Source organism: Ictalurus punctatus, chromosome 28 (genome assembly GCF_001660625.3).
Source record: "Ictalurus punctatus breed USDA103 chromosome 28, Coco_2.0, whole genome shotgun sequence".
NCBI lineage: Eukaryota > Metazoa > Chordata > Actinopteri > Siluriformes > Ictaluridae > Ictalurus > Ictalurus punctatus.
Genome location: NC_030443.2, coordinates 13,447,059 through 13,473,517, shown reverse-complemented (window position 1 = coordinate 13,473,517; position 26,459 = coordinate 13,447,059). Strand labels below are relative to the sequence as shown.

General features: G+C 40.3%; 1 protein-coding gene and 1 long non-coding RNA gene across 3 annotated transcripts; both read left to right on the top strand.

The window, feature by feature from the left end:
• The first annotated feature begins 1,631 nt into the window (after positions 1 to 1,631).
• On the top strand, positions 1,632 to 7,922 carry LOC108260068 (GTPase IMAP family member 7). Of its 2 annotated transcripts, none has more exons than XM_053677054.1 (6): positions 1,632 to 1,705; positions 3,972 to 4,577; positions 5,951 to 5,997; positions 6,640 to 6,698; positions 6,919 to 7,271; positions 7,843 to 7,922. In XM_053677054.1, exons 1-5 carry the CDS (start codon positions 1,690 to 1,692, stop codon positions 6,965 to 6,967), a joined length of 777 nt encoding a protein of 258 aa, XP_053533029.1. In that variant the 5' UTR covers positions 1,632 to 1,689; the 3' UTR covers positions 6,968 to 7,271; positions 7,843 to 7,922. The 2 variants fall into 2 exon arrangements, with proteins under 2 accessions (XP_053533029.1, XP_053533030.1); XM_053677055.1 differs by lacking the exon at positions 1,632 to 1,705 and adding an exon at positions 2,089 to 2,274.
• Positions 7,923 to 11,543: 3,621 nt separating this feature from the next.
• On the top strand, positions 11,544 to 22,438 carry LOC108260069 (uncharacterized). The gene is made up of 5 exons (XR_001811065.3): positions 11,544 to 11,702; positions 11,880 to 12,009; positions 19,573 to 19,660; positions 20,907 to 20,969; positions 21,729 to 22,438. It is a non-coding gene; the product is annotated as an uncharacterized LOC108260069 (long non-coding RNA).
• The last annotated feature ends 4,021 nt before the right edge of the window (positions 22,439 to 26,459 follow it).

The following is a 26,459-nucleotide window of genomic DNA, read 5'->3' as shown; positions in this document are numbered from 1 at the left end:
GCTGTGAGATTTTTAGGAGTGATCTTTGATGAGAAGCTGACCTGGGGTCCTCACATTGATAAAATTAAAAACAAATGTAAAAAGATGAATAATGTTCTGAGATGTCTGTCAGGGCGAGACTGGGGAGCAAGTAGGGCATCGCTCATAAATATCTATCAAGCTCTTATGAGGGCCGCCTTTGATTATGGCTGCATGGCATACATGTCTTCATCACAATCAAATCTTAAAAAGCTCGATATGGAACAGACACAAGCACTATGGATCTGTACTAGAGCATTTAAATCATCACCGGTGACTGCGTTACAGGTGGAGACAGGAGACAACCGTGTATCAGGAGGGTTAAGATCATGCTGGCATATTGGGTAAATCTACAAGGGCTTAGCAGGGTGCACCCCACGAAAGCCATCTTACGAGAATGCTCAGAGTTTGATAGGGCTAACTTTAATAGCTTTGGATGGTTAGGAAATGCAAAGGCACAAAATGCAGGTCTCAGTCAGCTACAAGTAAACCCCATTGTGGCAATACCAACTGTACCACCCTGGAGATTCATAAAACCATCTGTAGATACAAGATTACAGCAAATATTAAAAGAGTATTCTAAAATAGCACCACAATGGATAATAACTCAAAACTATATGGACCAATATCAGGATAAATTACTCATATATACAGATGGGTCAAAACAGCCTGAGACAGGCCACACTGGTGCGACTTTTTTCATTCCCCGGTATAAAGTAGTAGTCAAAAAAAGGGCGACCGATCATCTATGAGTGTACACTGTAGAATTATTAGGAGTCCTATTGGTACTGCAGTGGCTGGGAAAAAAAACCCATCAGAGCCAAGATGTTGCTGTAGCTTCTGACAGTCTATCAGCACTATCAAGCATACAGTCTGAGAAAACATCATGCAGACAAGACATTGTTTACCAAATACTTTATCTGCTTCTCATACTTCATGCTAAGGGGCTGACTGTTTCCTTCTTCTGGGTTCCTGCACATGTAGGGGTAGAAGGAAATGAAACTGTGGATGTACTGGCAAAAAGATCGATAAAGCATGAAACAGTTGATATACAAATACCATTAAGTAGAGCAGAGATCAAAACCATTACAAAGGGACACACACATAAAATATGGCAGGAACACTGGGACACCGCTGACACCGGACGACACATATATACCATACAAAAATAAGTAGGCATGAATGTGAGGCAGGGCAGAAACCCAAAGGAAGAGATGATAATTACGCTTCTTAGAATAGGTCATGCTGGCTTAAATCTAGCATTCAGCAGAATAGGAAAACACCCCACTGGACTCTGCACACACTGCAGTACAAGAGACTGTAAAAGACATTCTGTTAGACTGCAAAAAAAAAGGTATGAGGAGGAAAGGACTGAGCTAGAGATGCAGATTGGAAAACAAAACATGACACTAGAGAACTTGCTGGGGAAAACATCTGGGAAAATGCATGGCCCCCTAATATACTATCTGAAAAATACTGGGATAATTGAGAGACTTTAGTACTCTAGTAGTAATATCTAGTATAAAGTTATCTGTTTATCATTTATTTATTACTATTTTTTACCCCTGCCAATCTGCTGCCCACACTCCAGTCCAGTAGGTGGCGCTAATGCGCCATAAATTAATTTGTCAACCGACGTAAAAACCAGAAGACCCTTAGCAGACACACGAAATGGCGTCGGTTGAAGGTAGGGATTAAATAAAAATAATTCAGTTTAAACTGATGTAAATGACTAAGCCCGGGTTAAACAATATTCATAAACAACATTCCGGGTTCAATTCAATGATATTTGCACTTCAATGTGTTAATGTGTGTGTAATATTAAAAATGCGACTCGAAGGCACAAGTCACAGCGTAAACAACGTCTTAATCCAGGAAGTGTTTTCCTGTTCATCTATTTATATTAGGGATACACCAAATGTTCGGCAACCGAAATTATTCGCCGAAAATAGCAGTAAATAAATAAATAAAAATACTTTGGGTGTTCGGCCGAATAAATTTGACCGAACACTGACGTGTGTGATGACGCGCCAAATAGCCTAGCAACCAGAGTGAGACGCGCGAATTTCATGACCTCCATTTCCGGCACGATGAGGGGGCGCGCGCATGCACGTGCTACGTGAACGACCGCATGCTCTTCGGATGTTGACAACTATTCTGCTATAACGTTGTTTACATTGTTTACTGTGGACACGTTATCCGTCACGTAGTATTCCGTCACGTCGCGAGACGTAAGGGAGTAGAGTATGGAAGCAGGTAAAGACATTTATTTAAGGGCAGGCAGACAAATCCTGTATCTACTATAATACTCGGTGAGGTGTACAGGGACGCGAGCGGTAAATATCCCCAATAGAATCTGCCGTATAGAACCATTTTCTGCACTCTTGTCAATGCACATTTTAATGCACTTTTAGTTGTAGTTTACAGAGTGTTAGGCTATTCAAGGGGCTCAAAGATGACCACATCAAAATATTTTTATTTTACTCATTTATTTATTTAAAGTTATATTGTGCCTTGTTGGTAGCCTATGCCTGCTGGAATGAAAAAAAAAAGTTCATTGTTAAATAAATATTTTGAAATTTTAGTTTTTGACAAAATAGTAAAAAGCACATTTTGACTATTTAATTCATGCAATGGTGTAAAAATGGTAAAATAAATGGGGAAAAACGTGTTCGGCCTTCGGCCAAGAATTTTCATTTCGGTGCATCCCTAGGTTATATTATAGTTTCATATCTTTACACGTGTTCAGTCTAATATGATGACTTCAGTCAATGGCTTGACTTATTTACTCGACTGAGTCCGTGTACGTTGCACTCATTCGCTTTTGGTTTAAAATTATAAAACAAAATACAAATAAAGACGCGTTCATTAATTTATTGTTTTAATATTGAAGATTATATTACTAATCAACTATGTTTAAAACCCCATTTTTGCTCAAAAATGCAAATCATTTAAAATGTGCCTCTTTTATAGTGTCTTGCATTCTTATTTTTTGAGCTGGAGATATTAGGGCCCGAGCACCGAAGGTGCCGCGCCTCCGGTGCAAACCCGAGGTGCAGGGCCCTATTGTTTTCGGCATGTTTGTTTGTTTATTTATTTATTATTCGTGTGATTTTAAGAGCATAAACATACCTGAAACGTCAGGAAACTTGGCAGACGCATCAGAACCGGGGAAAATTTAAGTTACGTAGGGCGTGGTCGAGTAGGTCCATAGCACCCCCGAATGCAGGCAATGGTCGGGATGAAGTTGCTACGATGTGCACGAGATTTACCACTGTTATTGCTCTCATGTCATGACTCCGACCAACCGGAATGTGTTTTTAAATGACTTTTGTATGTTAATAGTTATGTCATTTTAATTAGTTTATGGACAACATCGACATTTTAACTCAGTGGGTGGAATTACCAGACGGTCCCTAAGGCAACATTTGCAAACATTATGCAAGTATGCCATACATCGCTAATATCTCCAACTCAGTCTAAATGAGGTATATTTGAAATCTTTCGCATTTATGAGCAAAAATTGTGTTAATGCCCACTGGTGGTTCATGTTTACTGTTAGTTAATGCCCAGTGGTGGTTAATGCTTACTGTAAGTTAATGCCCACTGGTAGCTAATGTTTATGGTTAGTTAATGCCGACTGGTAGTTAATGCCCACTGGTGGTTAATGCCCACTGGTAGTTAATGCCCACTGGTGGTTCATGTTTACTGTTAGTTAATACCCACTGGTGGTTCATGTTTACTGTTAGTTAATACCCACTGGTGGTTCATGTTTACTGTTAGTTAATGCCCACTGGTGGTTAATGTTTACTGTTATTTACCGTTGTTTACAGTAATACCTGTGATCAGTGTTATACATCCTGCTCATTAAGGAAAATTCCCTGTGATGATATGACTCTGATCAGCTATTTGCAGGTAGATTAATTATTCTATTTCCTATTCTATTTTCACAGTGTCAGAGCTGAGGATTGTTATTTTGGGGAAAAGTTTTCCACAGACCTCCACTGTGGGAAACCTCATCCTGGGCAAATCAGTGTTTGAGACTGAAGATCCTCCCCATTCAGTAGAGTTTCACTGTGATATTGTCGGAGGTCATGTGGAGGGAAGAAACATCATCATCATCAACACACCTCATCTGTACGACCCTAAACTCTCTAATGAGGAGCTGAATCGTAAAATAAAAAAGTGTGTTTCACTTTCTAGACCTGGACCTCATGCATTTTTACTTGTGGTACAGCCTCATGACTTTACACAGAAAGACAGAAACCTACTGAGATACATCCTGAACTCCTTCGGCGATCAAGCCATAAACTACTCCATTGTGATAAACACAGACAGTGGGTTTAATACATCAGAAGATGAATCAAGATTCACTGCCATTCAGGAGTTAACAGAGGAATGTCATGGGAGGCATCACAGTTTTTCACAGTTACACGAATCGAGCAGGAGCTCAGTTTGTCAGCTGTTTGAGAAGATTGACCAAATGGTGAAGGATAATGGGGGAGAACATCTCGCATGTGAGAGTTTTGAAGATGAAGAGCAGTCGTTTAAACCTGATGGTGAGCCTGCTACAGAACTACAGGTTTTCCTCAAGACACAATCAAGACAAACCTGTTAAATGTAACAGGAAGTGTTAAAAGGAACAGGAGAGAGCTTGGTTAATCACACACACACACATATTGGGGGGGGTATAGGAAGACACACTCTGCGATGCACACACACTCACATCTCCAATTCTCACAGCAACCTACATTACCCTTAATGCACTGCACCTGAATATTAACCATTTACTCCAATGTATTTTCATATCACCTACACAAATTATGTTAAAATTCTTTAATCTAGATAATGAAAAAGCATGTGTGTGACCTGTGGCACACCTGAAATGATACGGAATCCTGCTTCAAAGGCTCTCCGAGCAGTGAATGGTGACAGCATTGAAACAGAAATAATTTCCATACTTTAATTAGAATGAATTTCCATTGATCCACAGTACATAATGACTTTATTATTTTATAATCATAGAATTATGGTGTGACACCCTGGTTTTATGAGGAATTGACAGGAGGTAGGAGTGAGGAGGAGCGGTGCTGTATCTGTTTGGCTTGTATCTCTGTACTCTCAGAACAATTCGGACATCAGTCAAAAACAAGAAAACATGCTCTCATTCTGCCTGACTCCGTCCTCCATTCACAAACTAGCGTTTAACCATGCTTCTGACACAACAAACGACAAATCTTAATTTGACGCAAATCTTAACACACACATCTTAATTAGTAATCTTAAAAAATATATATTAAAATCCTCTACTGTGAGCACTTTATATACACTTAAATCAAAATTATTCACCCCATTGTAAATCAAGTTTATTGACCGAATGTATAGACTTTCAGCTGTTTGCGATAAACAAATGCAATTGTAACAGTTCAACACAATGAATGCTTCAAGTGTTTTTTTGCCAAATTCAACTGAAGTGGAACTTATAATGACTTCTCCAGTCTGAACATTATTCACCAGCTGAATAGAATCCCTCACAACAGCACAAGTATGCAGAGCAGGTGTTGTCCCAAGCACACTTGATCAAGGGCTTCATTAACTGCACTAGGTGTGCTTGAGCTGGAACACGTGAAATACCTGAACTGGCTAGGGGTAGAAAATGAATGAAATACCTGGAACAGGACAGAAAAAGGAAGCTGTCAATGGCTGCAACTAGATTTCTGAGAAGGCAGGGTGTGAGAAACTGTCGAGTGATTGCAAAAGACCTGCACGTACACTTAGCAGAATTTTAGATATTATAAATAAGCTACTAGTCAGTAACAGACCCTCCAAAAGGTTACATTCAGTACTTCAGTGGAATTTCTGTGAACCCCTGTCTAAAAAAAATCATAACATGTATTGTCTCCTAACTGCTGTTTTTACATTTTATTCACAGACTTGACCGCTCACCAGAAACAAGATAAGCGAGCAGTACAAGGACAGGTAAACAGATTCTTATGCAGTCCTGATCAGATATCAACTTTCTAGGGTTGAGCTGTAGTAAAATTTCCATACCCGTGTACTGACTGACATGGCATGGACTAAACCCTATTGAGCTTCTGTGGGGCATCCTGAAATTGAAAATGGAGGAGCACAAGGTCTCTAACATCCACCAGCTCTGTGATGTCATCATGGAGGAGTGGAAGAGGACTCCAGTAGCAAGCTGTGAAGCTCTGGTGAACCCCATGCCCAAGAGGGTTAAGGCAGTGCTGGAAAATAATGGTGGCCACACAAAATATTGACACTTTGGGTCCAATTTGGACAGTTTCACTTAGGGGTGTACTCACATTAGTTTCCAGATGTTTAGACATTAATGGCTGTTGTGTTGAGTTATTTTGAGGGGACAGCAAATTTACACTGTTACACAAGTTTACACTGTTACACCCGCACACACACACACACATTGTTAGATATAATGACTAATCAAATAACATAAATAATATTTACAGACAGACTGAAGGCTTTTCTGGTGATTTGCTCTTTTTAAATGACCGAAGTTGAAAGTCCGCCCTCTGGCTGATGTGCGCATGCGCGTTATTATTCTCTATTGACTGCGTATTTCTCAATCTGATGTCATGCACTTAGGGAGTGCGGCTCTTCTCTCAGTATCTTCATGTGGAAACCAGATCATCAACAACAATGAGGCGAGTAGGTTTTCTTACTCCTATCTGTGACTCTTTAACAATAATAATAATAGTAATAATAATACAAATCAATGACTGTGTGGAATCTTCTCTCTGACTATTTAGTAAACAAGATAAAATTCAGAAGGACTTCCTTCTCCCGGATCTCAAAAAAAAAAAGTGATGTTAAATAATATAAATAAGCGTCGGTGTGGTTGTGATTAATTCTATGCTTGTTTAGATGGGGTGAAGCTTTATCTCCAGAAGATCAGAAAAGTTGCTTCAGATAACAGGTGGTCAGAGATTAAACTGAAAAAGGTAGAAGAGTACAGTTTCAAGGTCGGAACTTTGAAAGAAACATTGTACAAAGATGAGCCCGACATGATCGATGAGTGGGAGCAGTTCTACCTCCCAGAACACATGTTCATGGAGGTGATTGGTGTTTTTGAGGAGTTCCCCTGTTACTCCCCCAATGGTGAGCTGGAACAGACGAATTGAAGGAGAAGAGGAAGGAAACACCAGGAAATGCTGGAGAGTATGAAGGACTCCTTTCTCAACAACCTGAACATCATCATGGGGAGAAAGCGAGTCGTGGTGAGAAATACAGAGTGGTGTTTACTGAGCTATCGCTATCTGAGATATAAATGATTACAGGCCAGAGTACGCCTAATAAATCTTTATTCAGCGTGTTTCATGTATATTTCACAACACAAAGTGCTTAACGGCCGACCATGGAAATAACCATTTCAATTATTTCTTGCAAATTTATACATTTTTATAAATATTTTATTACTTATTTTATTGCTGTACATCGGTGAGCACTCTGAGTTGTACAATATAAATGTTTTTGTCTTTTAAAGTGTCAGGACCACTTTAAACTTTTAAAAGTGACTAATTGGCAGAAAATAAGTAAATAAATAAAAATGTAAAAACTAAATCAATTGTCACTGATGCACATATAAGGTGTGTGAGCCTTTTTATATTTAAGATAACAAAGTAATGCTTCACATGACCTATAAATTATATACATTTAACATAAATACAATAAACAAATTGGAAGAAAAAATGGACAATTACCTTTATTGATGCAGTTTAACTGCCTGTAATGATGATGATGATGATGATGAGCACTGTAACTATTTTATATTTGTCTGTTTCTCTACAGCCAATCCCTGATCCTGAGGAAAAGCCATTAGTGTCTGTTTGAAACATGCAGTAAGATTAAAATCATCTGGGTTTGGATCACATGTGTCATTTATTTCCTGTGTCTCTGTAGAGTTTAGCTGAAGCCCTGAACCTCACTGTAAAATGTCACTGATGTCCCACACGGTTGAAGTAAATAATAAAATCTGTATTAATCAGAGAATCTTGTTTGCTATTTGATGTGTTTCAGTTGCAGTTTAAAAGCAGGTGTGTGTATGTATGTATGTGTGTGTGTGTGTGTGTGTGTGTGTGTATATATATATAAATAATATATTATATATATATATATATAATATATTATACATATATATATATATATATATATATATATATATGAATATATATATATATATAAAATATTATATATATATATGAATATATATATATATATATATATATATATGAATATATATATATATATATATATATATATATATATATATATATATATATATATATATATATATATATATATAAAATTAATATTACTGTAAGTATGTAATAAGTCATGACCCATGGTTTTTAAAGAAATGTATAAATAACACTGCACAAATAAAATCCAGTAAAATAATAATTCATCAGTCATGAACGATTTACACCAAGTTACTAGCTTAATTTGTACATTTACTGGTGTACAAGGTGTTATGACCCAGTCTAGGGTGAGGCCACACAGTGTAAGATAAGGCAAGGGGTTAATGTGTGTAAGGTGGAGTGAAATGAGTATTGGGTGTGTTGTGGATAAAAAAATGTCATAAAATAAACATAAGGGAGAAGAAGGAAAAAAACGGGCACCTAGACACATAGAAGCGGGATTAGGCGGACATTGACAGATTGGAATTACGAGCACTTTAAGAGCAGTAATAGTCAAAAAAAAGTCAAAAAGAAGTGTACGAGCTGAGGAGTGCTAAAAACACACACACACACTCGTACAGTCAAGGGCGGGCAAGTAGACACAACATACACACACACTCTCTCTTCCTCATACACACACATGAATAACTTTAATAATATCTTATAGTAATAGAGAAACTCTAAAAAACAGAATAGTAGGATATGCAGGACAGTAGAACTGTAATGATATTAAGAAGTTGGAAGTACAGTAAACCGCTTTTCAAGTAGTATAAATATATATAAACTAAGAAATATAGTGCAAATATGAAAATAAATTATAAACGAGAAATACAGGGAAAAAAAGGAAAATATAACTTACTCATGATTCAGGTGGTGAAGATTGTCGTCTCGCAAGGAAAGCCGTAATTTTTAGAGAACCATGAAGAGAGCCAGTTATAAGGGTGGCTGGGTCAAACTGCCCCCCCCCCCCCCCCCCCCCCTCGAGATAACGATAAGACCAAGGTCCCTCCCGGTTGTTTAGTCGTCTTGTCTACGTCATTTTTTTTACCTAGGGAATTGAGAATCCTGGTTTCTGACCCCCTGGGTAAATGAGAATCCTGGTTTCTGACCACCTAGGTAACTAGAAACTCTGGGTTTCTGTTTCCTGGGTTGTTGGAAATGCCTGGGTTCTGATTTTCTGTGTAAATTAAAACCCCTGGTTTCAATTCTATGGGTAAGTGAAATAGGCCTTTTCTGGAAACCTATGGGTTATCTAGTGTGTAAATACAGTATAAATACTGGAGCTTAAGCTCAGGGTATGGGGGATCACTTCTGAGAATTCTCATCGGTGTGGATCTCGTGTGGTGGAATGGAACAATAAAGCTGGACCCTTGCTTCTTCTCACTCACGGCTGGTGTGTTTTTTCTATCTCCAACTGGGCTCAGAGGTAGATGTGAGTATTGGCTTCTAAGTTGAGTTTTAAATGTTTTTGGGTAATAGGCTAAATTTGAGCCAACAGGTGCAATAAGATTCTGTCAGGAATGAAGCACACAGACAAATTCCCCAAAAATACTTCCTTAATGTGAGCTTTCTATCTGGAAAAGAACATACTAGCTCCCTGTTATACAATATAAACCCTGTTCAAATCTACATCATAATGAGAAGCTTTGTGACTTACTCGGGTCGAGGTCCGAGCCTCCGGGACAGGAGCAGCCTTACGCCTCAGACTTACTCTTTGGTCCAAATAAAATAATGAAAATAATAAACTGTAGTCTAAGTCTGTCATCGAAAAAGAGGACTCTAGTCCAGGGATCTCAAACTCAACGTACCCGGGGGCCGGTGGAGGTAGAGTCTGGGTGAGGCTGGGGGCATCAAGAATTCCACAAAAAAAGGGTTTCAAGTATTCCAAGAACAGTACAACCGATCCAATATTCTTAATCTTTAGTAATAACAATTCAGAACATGCAGAACATGAACGGTTCTTCAGACCATAGGCTTCTCTGGGTGGGGGGCATCTTCCACATCGAAGGAGAAGGGGTCAGCAAAAATTTGAAACGTGGCTCTGTGTGTCTTGAAGTTTGCAAACCTGTGATCAAAGCTGGGCTTTCCATAACACAAGTTTTGTGGAGAATGCTCTGACATTGTTATATGCAGCAATGACAAGCTGGCCCTGGTCTTGTAACTTCTTGTTCAGTACAGTCAGTCAGTGAATGTGTCAGTGATGTCTGTGCTCTCATCAAGAGCGACTGAGTATGAATGGAAATGTTTAGCTTTCTCACGCAGTTGATCGTAAATGTTACCCGACAGGTCAGAAATGTGCTCTGCCACTGTGTTGGAACACGTTTCAAGTGACCAGCGTTGATAATTCATGTTGTTGTCACGAGCCTGAGCTATGGTAGCCCACAAGTGTTAAAAAATATAAAACGCCCAGGGCTCACGCAGAAAAAACGCACGGGCCGCACTAACACTAAGGTTTGATTTCAAGTAGGGGGCCACAAAATATCATTCTGCAGGCCGCAATTTGCCCCTGGGCCGCGAGTCTGAGACCCCTGCTCTAGTCACTTCTAAAGTTTTATTAAAGAATAGTTTCAAACAGGATAACAATTATCAATACGGTCATTAACAATAACTATGATGTAGATCTTCACCACGAAAATCTTGGCAAAGAACAAAAAATTTCACATGCAACATACTTAGTATCGCCCAGACACGTCGGATCCTTAATGTCAGAATCTTTGGTATCCTTGGCAACAAGTTAAACATTGACAGGTTATGGGCTGTCCAAAAGCACAGGATGTTGGCATAACCCAAAATATAATACTGAGTCCAGCTGTGGCTTCATAATGCCCCAGTGACCTTTAATCAGTCGTATGTCAGCTATAGCATGTAAGAAAACATGGCTTTTCAGCACTTTGTACCTTTCATATCTCTCATGTAAGCAAAGCAATCCAGCATCTTGGTTATTTTAACACTTTCTATTCATTCAGTTGACACGTACGCTAGATCTTGGCTTAGATCCTGTTTATGTGGGTCAGTAAGTGGTTTTTCAAGAAGTGGTTTATCATCAATATCCTCTACATACATTTTAGTTCTTAAAGTTTTTTGTATTCTTCTGACTTTTCTTATCTGTTTCTGGACATCTCCATGGCACTCTCAAAGTCGATCAGCCATTGCAGATAAAGCAACCTGTTTGGCATTCAGATATCAGAGAATACGGGATCATGTGGTAGCTCAGTGATCAGCACTTCCCACTGATTCTTTATTCTCTTCCTACACACACACGTAGCTCAGACCCACACAGGAACAGGCCACTCCTTTACGGTTTCACTTTCACAATAAACCGAGTTGCACTGCAGAGCTGTCGCTTATCTTCCTCCGAGATGGCTGCAGTAACACTGCATTTTCTCTTTCTTAGCCTTGCAATTTTGTAACGTGTGTTTTGTATTTCTTTTAATAGAGTGCTGAAAAAGAAAAGAAAACCAAAGATGAAAAGTGAGCTACTTTCACTTTCTTTAGTTTAAGAAATTAATTGATATTAAAAATGTAAAGACTGTGAGCTAGTGTTGATTTTGTGTTTCTCAGTGACTTCCTGTAAACCTGCTTTTACTGTTTTTGCATAGCTCTCATGTTTGAGCAGAAAACTTTCATTTCTCTGTGTACTTACAACAGGGAGCTTGGGTTTGAGAGCAAAACCTATTTTGTACACAACGCATTCATCCTCTTCAACAAAGCCACTGAAATAGTCTCTGAATGTTTTGGCGCTGACCCACCAATGGATGTGAAGCAGCTACTGGATCAGGTGAGTGGAACTGCTTTAACATACTGGTGTAATGGGGCTTTTAACCTCAGTGTTTAGTGTGATTAAGCTTTGAGAACTGGAAATAAACTAGAGCAGGAGTGTCCAATCTTATCTGGAAAGGGCCGGTGTGGTGTAGGTTTTCATTCTAACCAAGCAGAAGCCACACCTGATTCTATGGAAAACCAAGATCAACTGATTAAACAGGTGGAATCAGGTGTGGCTCCTGCTCAGTTGGAATGAAAACCTGCACTCACACCAGCCCTTTGCGGATAAGATTGGACACTCCTGGTCTAGAGTGGTAAACTGATAATATTATTATTCAGCTGTAATACTGACTACACTGTGAGGTGAAATAACCACTTACACAATTTACACTTTCATTATACCCATTTCATTTCCATTTCCAGCTGAAGAAGAGTTAGTGTAACTACCATGGAGTTTATTACCATCACAGCAATTTACAAACAGTTACATTTTTATTTATTAAGAACAACACATCACACTTTTGATCAGTGGCAGCTGGTTCTAAAAATTTTGGGGAGGGTGCAAACAAACAGAAAACAATACTCTTAGTAATGTGGGACTGAATGTAATTGTTAAATAGCCATTTACTGTGAACGTGTGTGTTATGGATCGGGACTGAAGGCGGATGCAGGTGCAGATCAAAGTCTTTATTATACACGTAACTCAATAACCAAAGAAAACGCAGTCCTCACAGGAAAACGAGAAACTGGAATCGAGAGCAGGAATCAAGGCATGGAAACAAACGATACAAACTATATCACCTATCTAACCTATAATACTGACTGAAGTGCTCAGTAACCATCCATCCATCCATCCATCTTCTACTGCTTACTCCTTCTTCAGGGTCGCGGGGAAACCTGGAGTCAATCCCAGGGAGCATCGGGCACAAGGCGGGGTACATCCTGGACAGGGTGCCAGTGTGCTCAGTAACCGAGGGGTTTAAATAGTGAACATAATCAAACCAAAACCATGGACACCTGGGGCAAATTAAAGACACTTAAACTAAACCAAATGCTCAAGCAGGAAGCGAGCGAACCAAAACAAAGTCACGTGACCAGTCAGGAGCTGTACCACAGTGCCATCTGCTGGCTGTGGTGTAACAGAAGCCCCCTCCAAAGGCGCCCCTCCCGGAGCGCCAAAAAACCCCCTCCAATGGGGGGCCCCTGTGCGAGCTGTCTCACGCTGCCACGGAAAATGAGGCAGCCTTTGTCGGGCAGCAGATGGGCGGAGCAACACCTCCACTGGGGTTGAAAGTCAGGACACCGCCCCCGGCGGCACTGGAACTCTGGGCACCGAGCAGGGCGGCACTGGGACGCAGGGCGCTGTCCTTGGCAGGGCTGGAGCTCAGGACAGCCGGGCAGCACAGCAGGGGGGCATCTCAGCTGGGTTGGACAGTGGGACAGCCTCCTCCGCTGGGCTGGACAGCAAGACAGCTTCCTCAGCTGTTCAGGGCAGCGGGACGACCTCCTCAGCTGGGCTGGACAGCAGGACGGCTTCCTCGGCTGTGCAGGGCAGTGGGATGACCTCCTCAGCTGGGCTGGAGAGCAGGATAGCTTCCTCGGCTATGCAGGGTGGCGGGACGACCACTCCGGCTGTGCAGGGCAGCGGGACGGCTTGTTCGGCCGGCAGGAGCTCCACCGCCGAGACCTCCCCGTAGGCCTCAAGCTGTAGCTCTGAGGTCCCTATATTGACCTCAGGCGGGAGCTCCACAGCTGAGACCTCTGCTGTTGTCGTTGCCCCCCCAAAAAAGTTCTGGGCCAGCCTTCACCTCTAGACTGGGCCCCGTGGTGCAATTTCCCTGCAGTGGGAAGCTCCAGCAGTTCGGGTAACTTTGCTGGCTGTATGGCGTCGTACAGTATAACTCCCCTACACTGGGAAGCCCCAGGAGTTTGGGTAGCTTTGATGGCTACATGACGTTGTATAACTCCCCTGCAGTGGGAAGGCCCAGGATTTCGAGTGGCTCTGCTGGCCGCGTTGCACGGCGTAGTTCTCTGGTCACGGGGACGGGGTAAATTGCACGTGGCGCATTGGCCGGCTTGCTGCAGCAGCTCTTGTTGCGTTATAAGGCGATCGAGCCGAGCAAGTTCCTCGTTGATCTGTTTGCTCTGTTCCCAGAACGAAATATTTCTACACGGGAATATACGGGAACATGCTATAGGGAGGATACAGTCTACCACTTCTTGTGCTCGTCTTGGACTTATCCAGTTCAAACTTTTAAACAGAGTCCATCTGTCCAAGTCGAGACTTTCTGTAATATATCCGGATATAGCGGACAGGTGTGATAATTGTCATGGCTCTCCCTTTCATCTTGGCCATATGTTTTTCTTCTGCCCTGATCTCCATGGTTTTTGGTCTGGTTTCTTTACCATCATGTCCACTATTCTCTGGGTAGATTTAAAACGTTGTCCATTGATTGCTGTATTTGGGATTCCTGATGTCTCAGTTCCATTGAGCTCAATAAAAAAGGATGTTATCGCTTTCACATTCCTTATAGCAACATGTTCCCTACTGTAGCAATGGAAGTCTGCTAAATATTCAACTATCTCCCAGTGGCTGAAGGACGTGATGTTTTTTTTTTTTTAAACTCGAGAAAATAAGCTGTACGATGAGGGGTTGTACTGACAAATTTTTTTTATAAATGGCAACCTTGTTATCGGGGTAAAAATGTTGATTTTGTATTGATATATTGTGTTGTATTCTGAAAAGTGTCTGAGAATCAATAAAAAATTTTGTTACAGCAAAAAAAGAAGCGGAAACTCCCCTGTTCTGAAGATGTTTTTGATCTTTACTTGTCTCATATAATAGTCTTTACTTTTTCCTCAAGATTCTGCACAGCATCCTATTCTTAGGAAGAATACATTCAAAGTACTGTGAAAAAGCCATCCTTAATCAAATAGAATTATTAGGCACAGTGAAGGACAATTTCCCAAATGTATTCATGAATTACAAAACCCACGTGGCTATCCGGACACCGTTCTCCTTCTTCCTGGAACTGGTTAGTGAAACATGATAAAATTATACTTTTATTTCCCTCAGTATTTCAGTGCAGTTTGTAATGTTTACTCTTTTCTACCAGCTCACAAAATGCTACGGCCATAAAGAAGAAGACAGAGTAAAGGAAAAGCTGTCAGAAATATTAAAAGGTTGCAAAAAATCTGGTAGACGTTACACTTTGATTTCCACCGTAATAGGAATCTGTGAGGTCAGTGGGTCCCGATATTATGGGGGGTCTCTCTCTTGTGGAAATCGTATTGCAAAAGAATTCATGACTGCTGTATCCTGTATGAGAGTTTGGCATCCGAAAGTTGCCTCGGCCGTGATGTCTATGTTTCCAGACAGCGCTGGAGAAATACATAGTATTAAACTTCCAGATACTGTAACGTGTAGAGCGTATGCAATGGAGGACCTGGAAAAGCTGAAACCACCTTGCAAGACTTGTAATCAGCTTTATTCTCTGCGTGATCACACAGAACATTCAAATAAACCTGGTAACTGTGCGGAGACTGAGGCTATCAGCAACCTACTGAAAGAAGAAGAGAGCGTGTCTGCTCAGACCACCATCTCTGGAGGAATCTATGATCAGAAGGAAAGAAGAAAAAAGATGGAAGACTATATTGAGAGCCATATCAAAAAACAGGGTACCCCCTGGACAGGGTACCAATTGTTTAATATTATATAATCTAGTCTTGGTATAATAATCTAGTCTTGGTTTCATGTCCTGTTTCAGTTCCTTCCTTAGCATCCAGTCTCGTGTTTAAGGAAAAGGATGGCATTTTTAAAACATATATCAATTTGTAGAACGTAATTTTATTATCTTGAAATCCTGTGGAACTTTCAGGAATGTTTTCAAACTTTTTTTTTTATATTTCTGAGAAACAGAAGCATTAGTACTGTTGATGGGGGAAAAAAAACCCCTTGTAATTTATCTGTTTATTGGAGCCCTCTGATAATTTTTTTTTTTGTAAATGTAAAGTTTTGTAATTTGTTCGTTTTAATTCTATTGAAAACATTGCAACATTACGACAGGGTTTCAAGGTTCACTGTGAGTTTAACTATAATTGTAGTCATTATCTAATTTAAAAACAAACAAAAGGAGATAATCACATTAAACGTTGTGAATGATTTGAGGAAAATAATACTCTTTTTATACCCAATTATGTTTCTGATCTGTTGCCAATTAACCTAATTAGTTGCAAAATGTTCCTCCAGCAACACTTTTCCAGGATTTTGTTGCCCCGTCCCAACTTTTCCCAACGTCCATTTCAGCCCGTCCAGGGTTCCCTGGGCCTGAGCAGACCAGACGAGGCGCCCTTAAGGCGGGATATCAGGGGCTGTGCGATCTTTCTAAAATCGCGGATGAACCACCGATAAAAGTAAGCCCAGGAAGCACTGCAGCTCCTTGACAGTTCGGGGTGTGGGCCACTCCACCACCGCCCTTACCTTGCTTTGGTCCATGGCGACCCCCTCCGGACTGATGATATACCCCAGGAACGCGATGGTGGCTCTAGGGCATAATCCACCATGCCGCGGGGGCCCTGGGCAATCGTGAGGAGCTCGTGCCCAGTCTCCCAGCCGTCTGGGGAATGATCGAATGCGCGTTGGAAGCGCGCGAGGAACTCCGTGAGCGAGGGTCTGACCACACATCGCACCCACTCTACCGTGATCCACTCCAGGGCGCGTCCGGAGAGTAGCTCGATGAAGTGTGCCAACCGGCGCGCCTCTGGCATCTCCGGATTGTTTTCAAAGAATAAATTGCACTGCAGCATGAAACCCTTACATCATTCGGGCTCGCCTGCTTAGCGCTCTGGTGTCGGCATGGGCGGGTAGTACACCACCAGTGGGGCTGGTGTGAGTGCTGCGTGTGCAGTTAGAGCATGCGTGCGGGGAGAAGTGGGAAGAAAGCCGGCAGCAGCGGGGGCCACGGGTTGCCCCTCGGAGATGCTCCAGTTGTTTCGTGAGGCGTTCAATCTGTTCGCGTTGCGCGCTTATCAATTGACCTAGTTCCTGACTAACGTGTGCCCAATCCAGGCCGCCCGCTGCCTCCATGATATGCGAAGTAAACTGTTACGTTACCAGGTGGGAGGCAAGTGCGGGCCGAGCACTGACAGACAGGTGAGCGAAGCGTGAAGGGCAAAGCGCACAATCTGATGCAAACAACGTAATCCAAATCGTTTTCCGTGAATCATAGTCGTCAACGAGGCTGAAGTTCTTAACCCTTGTAAATCCAACTAGAAGTAGTGAGCGTGGTAACTTGCAAGTGTTTGAGTAAACCTTAGTGTTACTTCACGCCACCTTGTTGTTACCAAGGTCTTATATAACCTTGGGCGGCGCACAGGTGTTTGCACTCAGTATTCCGGTGAACTTGAGCGCGGGTGTAGCTGGGATATGTAGTCCGCGCCGGCACGGTGGCTGCGAATTCGCCGTGGCGTAACAAATTTATGCAAAACTAAAGTCTGAAAAGATATGTCTTCAATTAAAATGCTAAATTTAGATAAAAATTCAATATGATGTTGTTTTAAAGAAAAGCAGAGTTGAGCGCTTACATTTACTACATAGCGTTTGTGAATGAGAGAACTAAGATGTTCTGTGTCATAACAGTATCCTGTCGTATAGGATTGACTGAGAAAAAACCCTGTGATTTTTGAAGATAGTTTACACGCTAAAGTAATACAGCTGCTTAGATCTACTTCTTGTGGGATGTTAAGATGAGCAGAAATGACTCCAGTGACAGAAATTACTAGGCTACAGAGAAAGCATGTAATAAGAAGCATGGCTTTTTCCAATAAAACTCCAACCAAATTACATCAAAATTTAAACATTCTAAGTTTAAAAACAAGTTAGCTTAGCTTACCTCTTCTCTCGTTCTCTTGAGAGAACGAGTGGTCTCAGTCATCTTTTTTTTGAGGTAGGCCGATGAATTTAGCAACTGACAAATAAATGTCTCTCATGGTCTCCAGTCAGTTTTCAGAAACCTGTGCCACTCTCCCTCTCTAGGAAATGGTGAGAAACAACACTGCTAGCATTCACCTCTTTGTATACTAATGGGTTTGCTTTGCAGCTAAATCAACTATGACAAAAGAATGAAGTTCTCTGATTTAATTCAGTATTTCATGGTATTTGCACATTAATAAGATTAAAATTGAATCCAAACAATTATCCAGTTAAACAATCCAAAATTAGCCAGTGATGGACTTTAACATGAAAATGATACAAAACAGCTGGATTTTACATGGGATGGGAGGAGATTGTCCTTCTTTTTATATAAAATACTAATCAGTAGATTTGCACTAATGTGTATGAAATTAATATTCAGTTTTCAGTCAAACCCACCCTTCCACACACTCACCGACTTCCAGTGAAGCCATGCATCAATTAATTCCTGTGAACAGGGCATTAAGCAAACTCCATTCAAAGGAGAAACTGTAAATGAAAAATTAAAATAGCAAAAAAAGCATTTTCGGTGTTCGGCCGAATAAGTGAAAAGGCTGAATAAATTTGAACGAACAATGACGTGTTTGATGACGCAACCAAATAGCCTAGCAACCAGAGTGAGCCGCGCGAAGCTTTAATTGCAGCCAATATGTCGGCAGTGTGGAAGCATTTTAAAGTGTCAGAGAAAGATGTAAGAAGGGCCGTTAAAGAAGTACGCATATGCCTAGGACAATTATTCAGTAGTTGTGGGTCCCTCCACGTTTTTACACTCTTGTCTGCACTTTTTTGTTGTAGGCTACAGAGTTCTAGGGCTGCACGATTATGGCTAAAATGATAAATCCCATTATTTTGATCAATATTGAGATCTCAATTATTTGTTGGTGTTGACCTGTTTTGACCTGGACCTGACACAATAAATACGATTGATAATGATATTGACCTTTGACCTGTACATAGAGAGTAATAATATGTATCTTTTTGACCTTTGACCAAGACCTGTCAAAAATAAGGTTACAATATATACCCACTATTCCTCTAGCTAATGTTTGATAATGAGCCCATAAGCTGGAACTGATATGTTAGGAGTAGCAAAAACCTGAAAGTCTACAGGATGGTTGGCTTCAAGGACTGGAGTTTAAAAAAAAACAAAACAAAACCTGGTCATAAGCACTCATTGGAAATGGACACCTTGTTAAATAGTAAAATCCGACAGCAGTTAAATTATAAAGATTTGCATCTCTTCACCATGGATAGCAGATTTGCACCAGAATCCCAGGAATGTAGCGATGTTGAAGAGAATGGTATGTTTTAACAATGATCAAACATGATCTCCAAAATTTTTTATGTAAAATCATCAAATGTATGATGACTGAGATCAGTGCAGTTATTGTTTCTTATGCTGTCTTACAATAATTAGACCTCAGCTGTATGGCTGGGCCCAATAATGCTGTACCTCCTGGTAGTGGAAAAGTGGAAATGATGCAGATGTTGACAGTGGTATGTTATGAACTGTAGTCGCAGTATGCCGTTTTAAACCTCTTATTTAACACAGTCCGGTAAAATGATTGTGTACCTTTGCAAATGATGAAATGTCTCTTTGTATTCCAGAAGCGCAGTTAGGGTCAAGTGTGCCAAAAAAAGCGAGGACCCCACCACCACTGTACTTCCCCTGTTCCAGATAATGAGTCAGATAACGGTATGTTGTAAAATAATTTTGTCTGTTTATTATTCATTAAAAGGGCCTGGAATAGTTTCTTATACATAGTCAGCTTATAATATACAATCATTGTCCACTTAAATAGGAACACCTGTTCACCTGCTCATGTATGCAGTTATCTAATCAGTGGCAGCAGCACAGTGCATAAAATTATGCAGATACAGGTCAAGAGTTACAGTTAATGTTCATCTCAAACACCAGAATGGAGAAAAGTCTGATTTCTGTGACTTTAACCATGGCATGTTTGTTGGTGCTGGTCTGGTTTGAGTTTTTCAGAAACTGCTGATCTCATGGGATTTTCACACACGGCAGTCTCTAGAGTTTACACAGAATGGTGCGAAAACTAAAAAACGTCCTGTCAGCAGAGGGCCTACACACTGAAACACCATGTTGATGAGAGAGATCAGAGGAGAATGAGCAGACTGGTTTGAGCTGACAGGAAATCTGTAGTAACTCAATGACACTTTACAACTGTCGGGAGCAGAAAAGCATCTCATAATGCACAACACATCAAACATTGAGGTGGATGAGCTACATCAGCAGTAGACTACATCAGGTTCCACACCTTTCAGACAAGAACAGGAGTCTGAGGCTGTCAGGGGCACAGACTCACCCAAACTGCACAGTTGAAGAAAGGAAAAATGACCAGTGATTTTTTTTCTCTAATCTTCAATTGTCCAGCTTGGGTGAGTATGTGCCGCTGATAGCCTCAGATTCCTGTTCTTGTCTGACAGGTGTGGAACCTGATGTAGTCTATTGTTGTTGTAGTTCATCCACCTCAATGTTTCAGGTTCTGGGCAAGCTGAGATGCTTTTCTGGTCATTTTCCTCTGACCTCTCTCATTAACATGGCGTTTCCACCAACAGAACTGTTGCTTAGTGTTGCTTAGTGTTGCTAGAAGTGTTTTTGTTTTCCACACCATTCTGTGTGAACTCTAGATTCTGAAATACTCAAATCAGACCATTTGGTACCAACAACCATGCTATGGTTAAAGTCACAGAGATGACGCTTTTTAACTCATTCTGGTGTTTGATGTGAACATTAACTGAAGCTCTTGAACTGTATCTGCATGATTTTATGCATTGTGCTGCTGCCACGTGATTAACAATTGGATAACCGTATAAATGTGAGGTGTACAGGTGTTCCTATTAAAGATATTTTTAGTTATTCTAATTCAGCAAACTGCTATTTTAAACTAGATTGTTTCTAATTCAATATTTTATAGATTACAGAGAAAAGGACAGAAGAACAAAAAAGAATACAGCTTCCCCAGAATCCACATTTAGGGGTATGTTTTAATGCTCTGATGTGCCCTTATGCTCTATGGGTCCTAAAACCTTTTTTCCCTGAAAATACTATTGGTTTGCATGAATAAAGTGGGATGTCTGTATGAGTATGCATGAAGTTAACGGTGTTCATTTTAGACCCCCCCCTCCCCCCCCAGGCCTGAACTCCACGGTAAACCATACTTTCTTAGCTCATAGCAGCACAGAACTAAAAGTTAATAGAAGTAATGGTAAAACAGGCTGGAAGGCATGACGGATGATCGGACAGGCACAATCTGATATTCCTGAGATACGTGGGAATCTAACACTTGACAAATCACAGATTTTTGCTTTCATTGTATTTTAGGGGAAAAATCCCAAATTTGATGGAAATGGGGTTATTACTTACAAAAGTCTTTGACCCATTCTTTGTATGTAGCGTAACAAATTCCAAGCAGGTTTGTATAACTGGATTGATTTATGCAAGATAACTGTGTGTACCTATATTGCCTGGAATGTATCATGACTTTAAACCATGAACAGCACTTCAGTCATTTGTTATTGACAATGGCACAAACACCTCTCTCTCTCTCTCTCTCTCTCTCTCTCAAGCTGTCTCTGTCTTTCTCACTATTATTATTTCTTTCTTTGTCTATCTCTCTTTGTCACTGTCTCATTCTTTGTCTCTGTCTCTCTTTTTGTCATCTTCATTTAGTGTCTCACGTGGACTTATCATGTCAGATGATTATTTACTTAAACAGTGGTATGCTTTATTTCTGCAGATCCAAATAATGATCCACCACAAAACAAGAAGAAAAAAAAACATGGAGTGAAGAAGAAAAAGAGGTGGTACTTGAGCAAGTACTTGACTCTCAGTAGGATACCAGTCAAAAAAGAGTGTGATCGATGTCTTGCATCTGAACCAAACCTAAAAAAAGATCATGGAAGGATGTAAAAACATTCATATCCAGTTCTATACAGACTAAGAAAAACAAAGTTCTCAGGCAGAGCAAATATTAGAACAATAGAGGTAAAATTAGCTCTTGTTCTGACATACTAAATGTTAATGTTCTGACAGCAAAAGTGCTAATGTTAAGAGCTAAAATGTACTGATAAATATTAAATTTTTTCTTTTAATTTTTGGTGCATATTCTCATAGTGGCCCTTTCAGTTTTTATGCAATGAAAAGTTGTCGTAATTTTAAAACTTTGCACCAAATGTGCTCATTTGCACTACAGAGATGGCATCATGGCCTTTTAAGTTCCTTTGTTACAGATATGCTAATATTTTTGTACTATGAGTTAAATTAGTGCCAAAGAGTTGGATCATGGTCATATTGTCTATTTGCCCTGAATTTCTTTGCAAAAAAATGCACAAATTTTACTCCTGTACTTTTCAGATTAAAATGGAACTGCCTAATTCTGTTCAATATGTTTAATTTGGTTTTACCCAAGTACATGTCTTAAAAAATTAAACTGCTGCTTTCCAACAACCACATCTGTAGTATGTATGATTACCATAGACAAGAATGTGTGATAAGGGAATTCAAAACTTTAGTCCAAACCTATAGACAATGGTAAGTCTAAAGGCAGCTATTGAACAGAAAAAAAAACTTGTTGGACTGCTGGATACACCCTCAAGAAAGTCAGCAAGACTATGATAGGTAAGAGTCTCATGAACAAAGACATTGAGGCAAGACAGAAGGCCAAACATTTCATCAGGTTACTTGACTCAGACTGGAACACATTTATCTCAAGGTTTGCCAGAACCAACTTTGAACAAAAGATAAACAATTTGTCTCAATTGTAAAAAATAAAAATAAAAACACCAAAAAAATAAATAAAAAACCCCCAATTGTTTTACACAAACATTTATTGTTTAGTTCAACAGCTGCTTTTAGACATGTGTTCATTTTTTGTGATTTGAAATATGCTGCTAAATAATGATTTACCATTTATTTTTATTTTCAATTTCTCAGCAATGGTTGCTACCTATAAACAACTAGGGGTGGCTATGTGGGTGTATAATCAATTGGTACTCACAAATGGTCCCCAAACATTTCCTGGACACAGACTACGTTTACATGGACAGCAGTAATCAAATTATCGACCTTATTCTGAATAAGATATATAATATTGTGATTAAGGTGTTTACATGAGTCACTTTTAGAATATTGCTCTCATGTTCCCGTTTTACATGTCATAGAACGTAGATAGATTAACAGCACACGTCATTACGTCCCCGCGCCACACCGTCTGACGTCCCTCCAGAATTTCACGTATCAACATACAGTTGGTCTTCGCTATGGTACCGTATACAGTTTTGGGTGTTTAGTTTTTAATAAAGTTTTTTAGTTCTTAGCTTCCTGTAAGAGTTCTACGTAGAAACTTAACATGTTCCTCCATAGACAAATGAGACACTTCTTAAATATTGAAGCACAAAGACATAAAATATGTTGTCATGTTTATTATTACAGCCTTGAACCGTAAACAAGAACACCTTAATTGAAAAAGAATCATATCATATACGCAATCACTTTGTCGGATTAATATTCTGACTGATATAACGTGATTAATGTTTAAATGTCATGAAATAGGAAAAAAAGAGAGAAAAGCTTAACAGTGTGTATGTGTGTGTGTGTGTGTGTGTGTGCATGTGTGCGTGTGTGTGTGCGTGTGTGTGTGTATATAGTGATTATTCTAAATATAATCTAATGAAAGTTTCCTAATATTTATCATTTCTGTTGTCACTAATACAGGCTGAACTTTATTTATGTTTAGAAGAGTAATCAATCAGATATATTCATCTAAACTGTCAATAGCCCGTTCTTTAGTGAACTTTCTCCATTCCCAGGGGATCTCACCATAACCCTGAAATGTTTTCTTATAATGCTTCTCCAGGTCTTTCTGGAATCTGCACACACACCATTTCCAGTATGCGAGCTGTGAATTATCAGGGGTGATGCTCCAGGTTGCATATTTTCCACCTGCTTCTCTGTATGATTTGTAAGGTACTGACTTATCTGGATTATGATGTGGGTGGAAAGACTGATTACTTTGCACAAGTGTTGTGCATAATCATAGGGGAAATTTGCTGTACCTCTGTAAGGAATTCCATTGATACCATCTACTCTGTGGAAGGGGACACTGATCTCCATCATGATCCTCTGTGTTGGTACAGATGGCTTTACAGAATGGACACTGAACCCAGCAGTATTGAGAGAGGTGTTCAATCATAATCTCATCTGGTTTCTTCCTGAACTTCTCCATTTCAATGTCTTTTACACTGTTAAAGCTTTTGTGGAGCTCTGACATCATTTCAGTGAGACCTTCACTAACAACCTGCTGTAGAAAACCACAGTCTGTAATTTCTTTGTGATCAGTGAAGGTTATTTCTTTTAAGCTCAGTTCATCTTTTAGGGAACTGGTAAAAATTATCAGCCACATGTCTGCATCACCACAACTGTTCTTCACCTTTTCAGCTGCAATATGAACAGCATTTAACACTCTGCTCTTTGTGTTTTGGATTTCCTTTAAAAAAGGTTCAGAACTGTGGTGTTATTTTCAGTAATGTACTTATTAACCTTCTCTGTAATGAAGTGCTCGAAGTGCTTTTGGGGATGATGAATGTACTCCATGTACTTCTCAAAGTTCTCCTCCTCTGCCAGACATTTCAGGATATGTTTATCAAGGTTTGTTCTGTTACCGTTAAACTCTAGCATGTCTGATCTCATCTGATCTGCCATATCTCTAGCACAGGGGTGCACAATACGTCGATCGCGATCTACCGGTCGATCGCAAAGGTAGTGTGGGTAGATCGCATGACGTTAAAAAAAATAGACGTCAGCCTATCATCCGTCCTCGCTATAAATTGTGTCACTTGATTGACATGCACATACAACGGCGCTAAGTGCTGCAAAAGTCTAGCAAGCTTGCGAGTTGCCCAGTTAGCCTCCAATTTATTTCTTTTGAACTTGAGAAAGGGTTTAAAAATGAGTAAAGAAGCTGGACCAAGTAAGAAGCCTAAAACTTACCATTTCCATATGGAGTGGGAGGAGGACTTTTTTTTTCACTATGTCATTTTATGTCAATGTGCGTTTGCCTCATCTGCCATCTACCATCGCTATACCTAAGAAAGGGAATGTGGAGCGCCATTTTCGGACCCTTCATAAAAACTAACACACCGACTCTCCTCCAAAAAGCGAGCTGAGAAGGAGAAAGGTGAAAGAACTAAAATCCCAGATGTTCGGACAGCAGTCATTTTTCTCACAGCTAACTACAAAAGCGAAGGCAGCCACCGAAGCGTCACCCGGGTGAGTCACCTCAACGTTAAGAACAAGAAGTCCTTCCGAGATGGAGAGATGGTGAAAGAGGCGTTTGTTGAAGCAGCTGACTCGCTGTTCTGAGACTTTAAAAACAAATCAGAAATACTGTTTTCGATCAAAGCTCTCCAGCTATCAAGAACCACAATTACGCGGCGCAGTGAAGCCATGGCCGAGGATTTGACCCAGCAACTTTGGAAGGACATCGCAGATTGCGAGTGTTTCTCACTGCAGTTGGACGAGTCTGCAGACGTGAGTGACACAGCCCAGATGTGCATTTTTTTTCAGATGGTGTTTACCGATATGACTGCAAAAGAGGAGCTGTTAACTGTACTGCCCAAGAGAGAACATACACGAGGAGAAGACATATTTCAGTCTTGCAAAAACTTTATCGAGAAAATCCAGCTCCCATTGTGCAAATTGGTGTCCATCACCACAGACGGAGCTCCCGCCATGGTTGGTCACTTGAATGGATTTATTGCCAAGTGCAGAGAGTATGATGATTTTCCGGACTTCCTCAATTACCACTGCATAATACACCAACAAGCGTTATGCTCAAAAGTGCTAAACATGAAAGAGATAATGGATGTGGCAACGAAGATCGCCTGTTCTATTCGCGCCAGATCTCTTCAAAGACGGTTATTCCGCGCGCATCTGGAGAAGGCTGACTGCGACCACTCTGACTTGTTATTACACATTGATGTGAGGTGGCTTAGTCGAGGTAAATTCCTGCAACTATTTCAAGAGCTCTGTCCAGAATAAAGGAGTTTTTCCATGTAGCTAAACATGCAGAGTACAACCAACTAAATGATGATCAGTGGCTGCTTTATTTGGCATTTTTATCCGATCTGACCAACATGTTGAATGACCTTAATCTAGAGCTGCAAGGAAAAGAAAATACCGTGATCAATATGATCAGCTCAATTAATGCATTCAAACGAAATATGCAACATCTCTCCTCAAAGCTGCAGGGCCATTCAATTCAATTCAATTCCATTTTATTTGTATAGCGCTTTTTACAATAGACATTGTCTCAAAGCAGCTTTACAGAAATATCAACATGGTATACAGATATTAAAGGTGTGAAGGGCCATTTGGGAAGATTTGGCAAACTTTGTCAGAGCTGGAGATGCAAGGGAAGTCATGTGTGCAGCTTGACAGTGCACGCTACATAGAGCAGATTGACATTTGT

What these genes read in the sequence shown, in the direction of transcription:
- LOC108260068 (XM_053677054.1), top strand. An exon ending in GCAGTCGTTTAAACCTGATG is followed by an intron (nt 4,578 to 5,950) that starts GTGAGCCTGCTA and finishes TTTTATTCACAG; the next exon opens with ACTTGACCGCTCACCAGAAA. An exon ending in AGATCATCAACAACAATGAG is followed by an intron (nt 6,699 to 6,918) that starts GCGAGTAGGTTT and finishes ATGCTTGTTTAG; the next exon opens with ATGGGGTGAAGCTTTATCTC.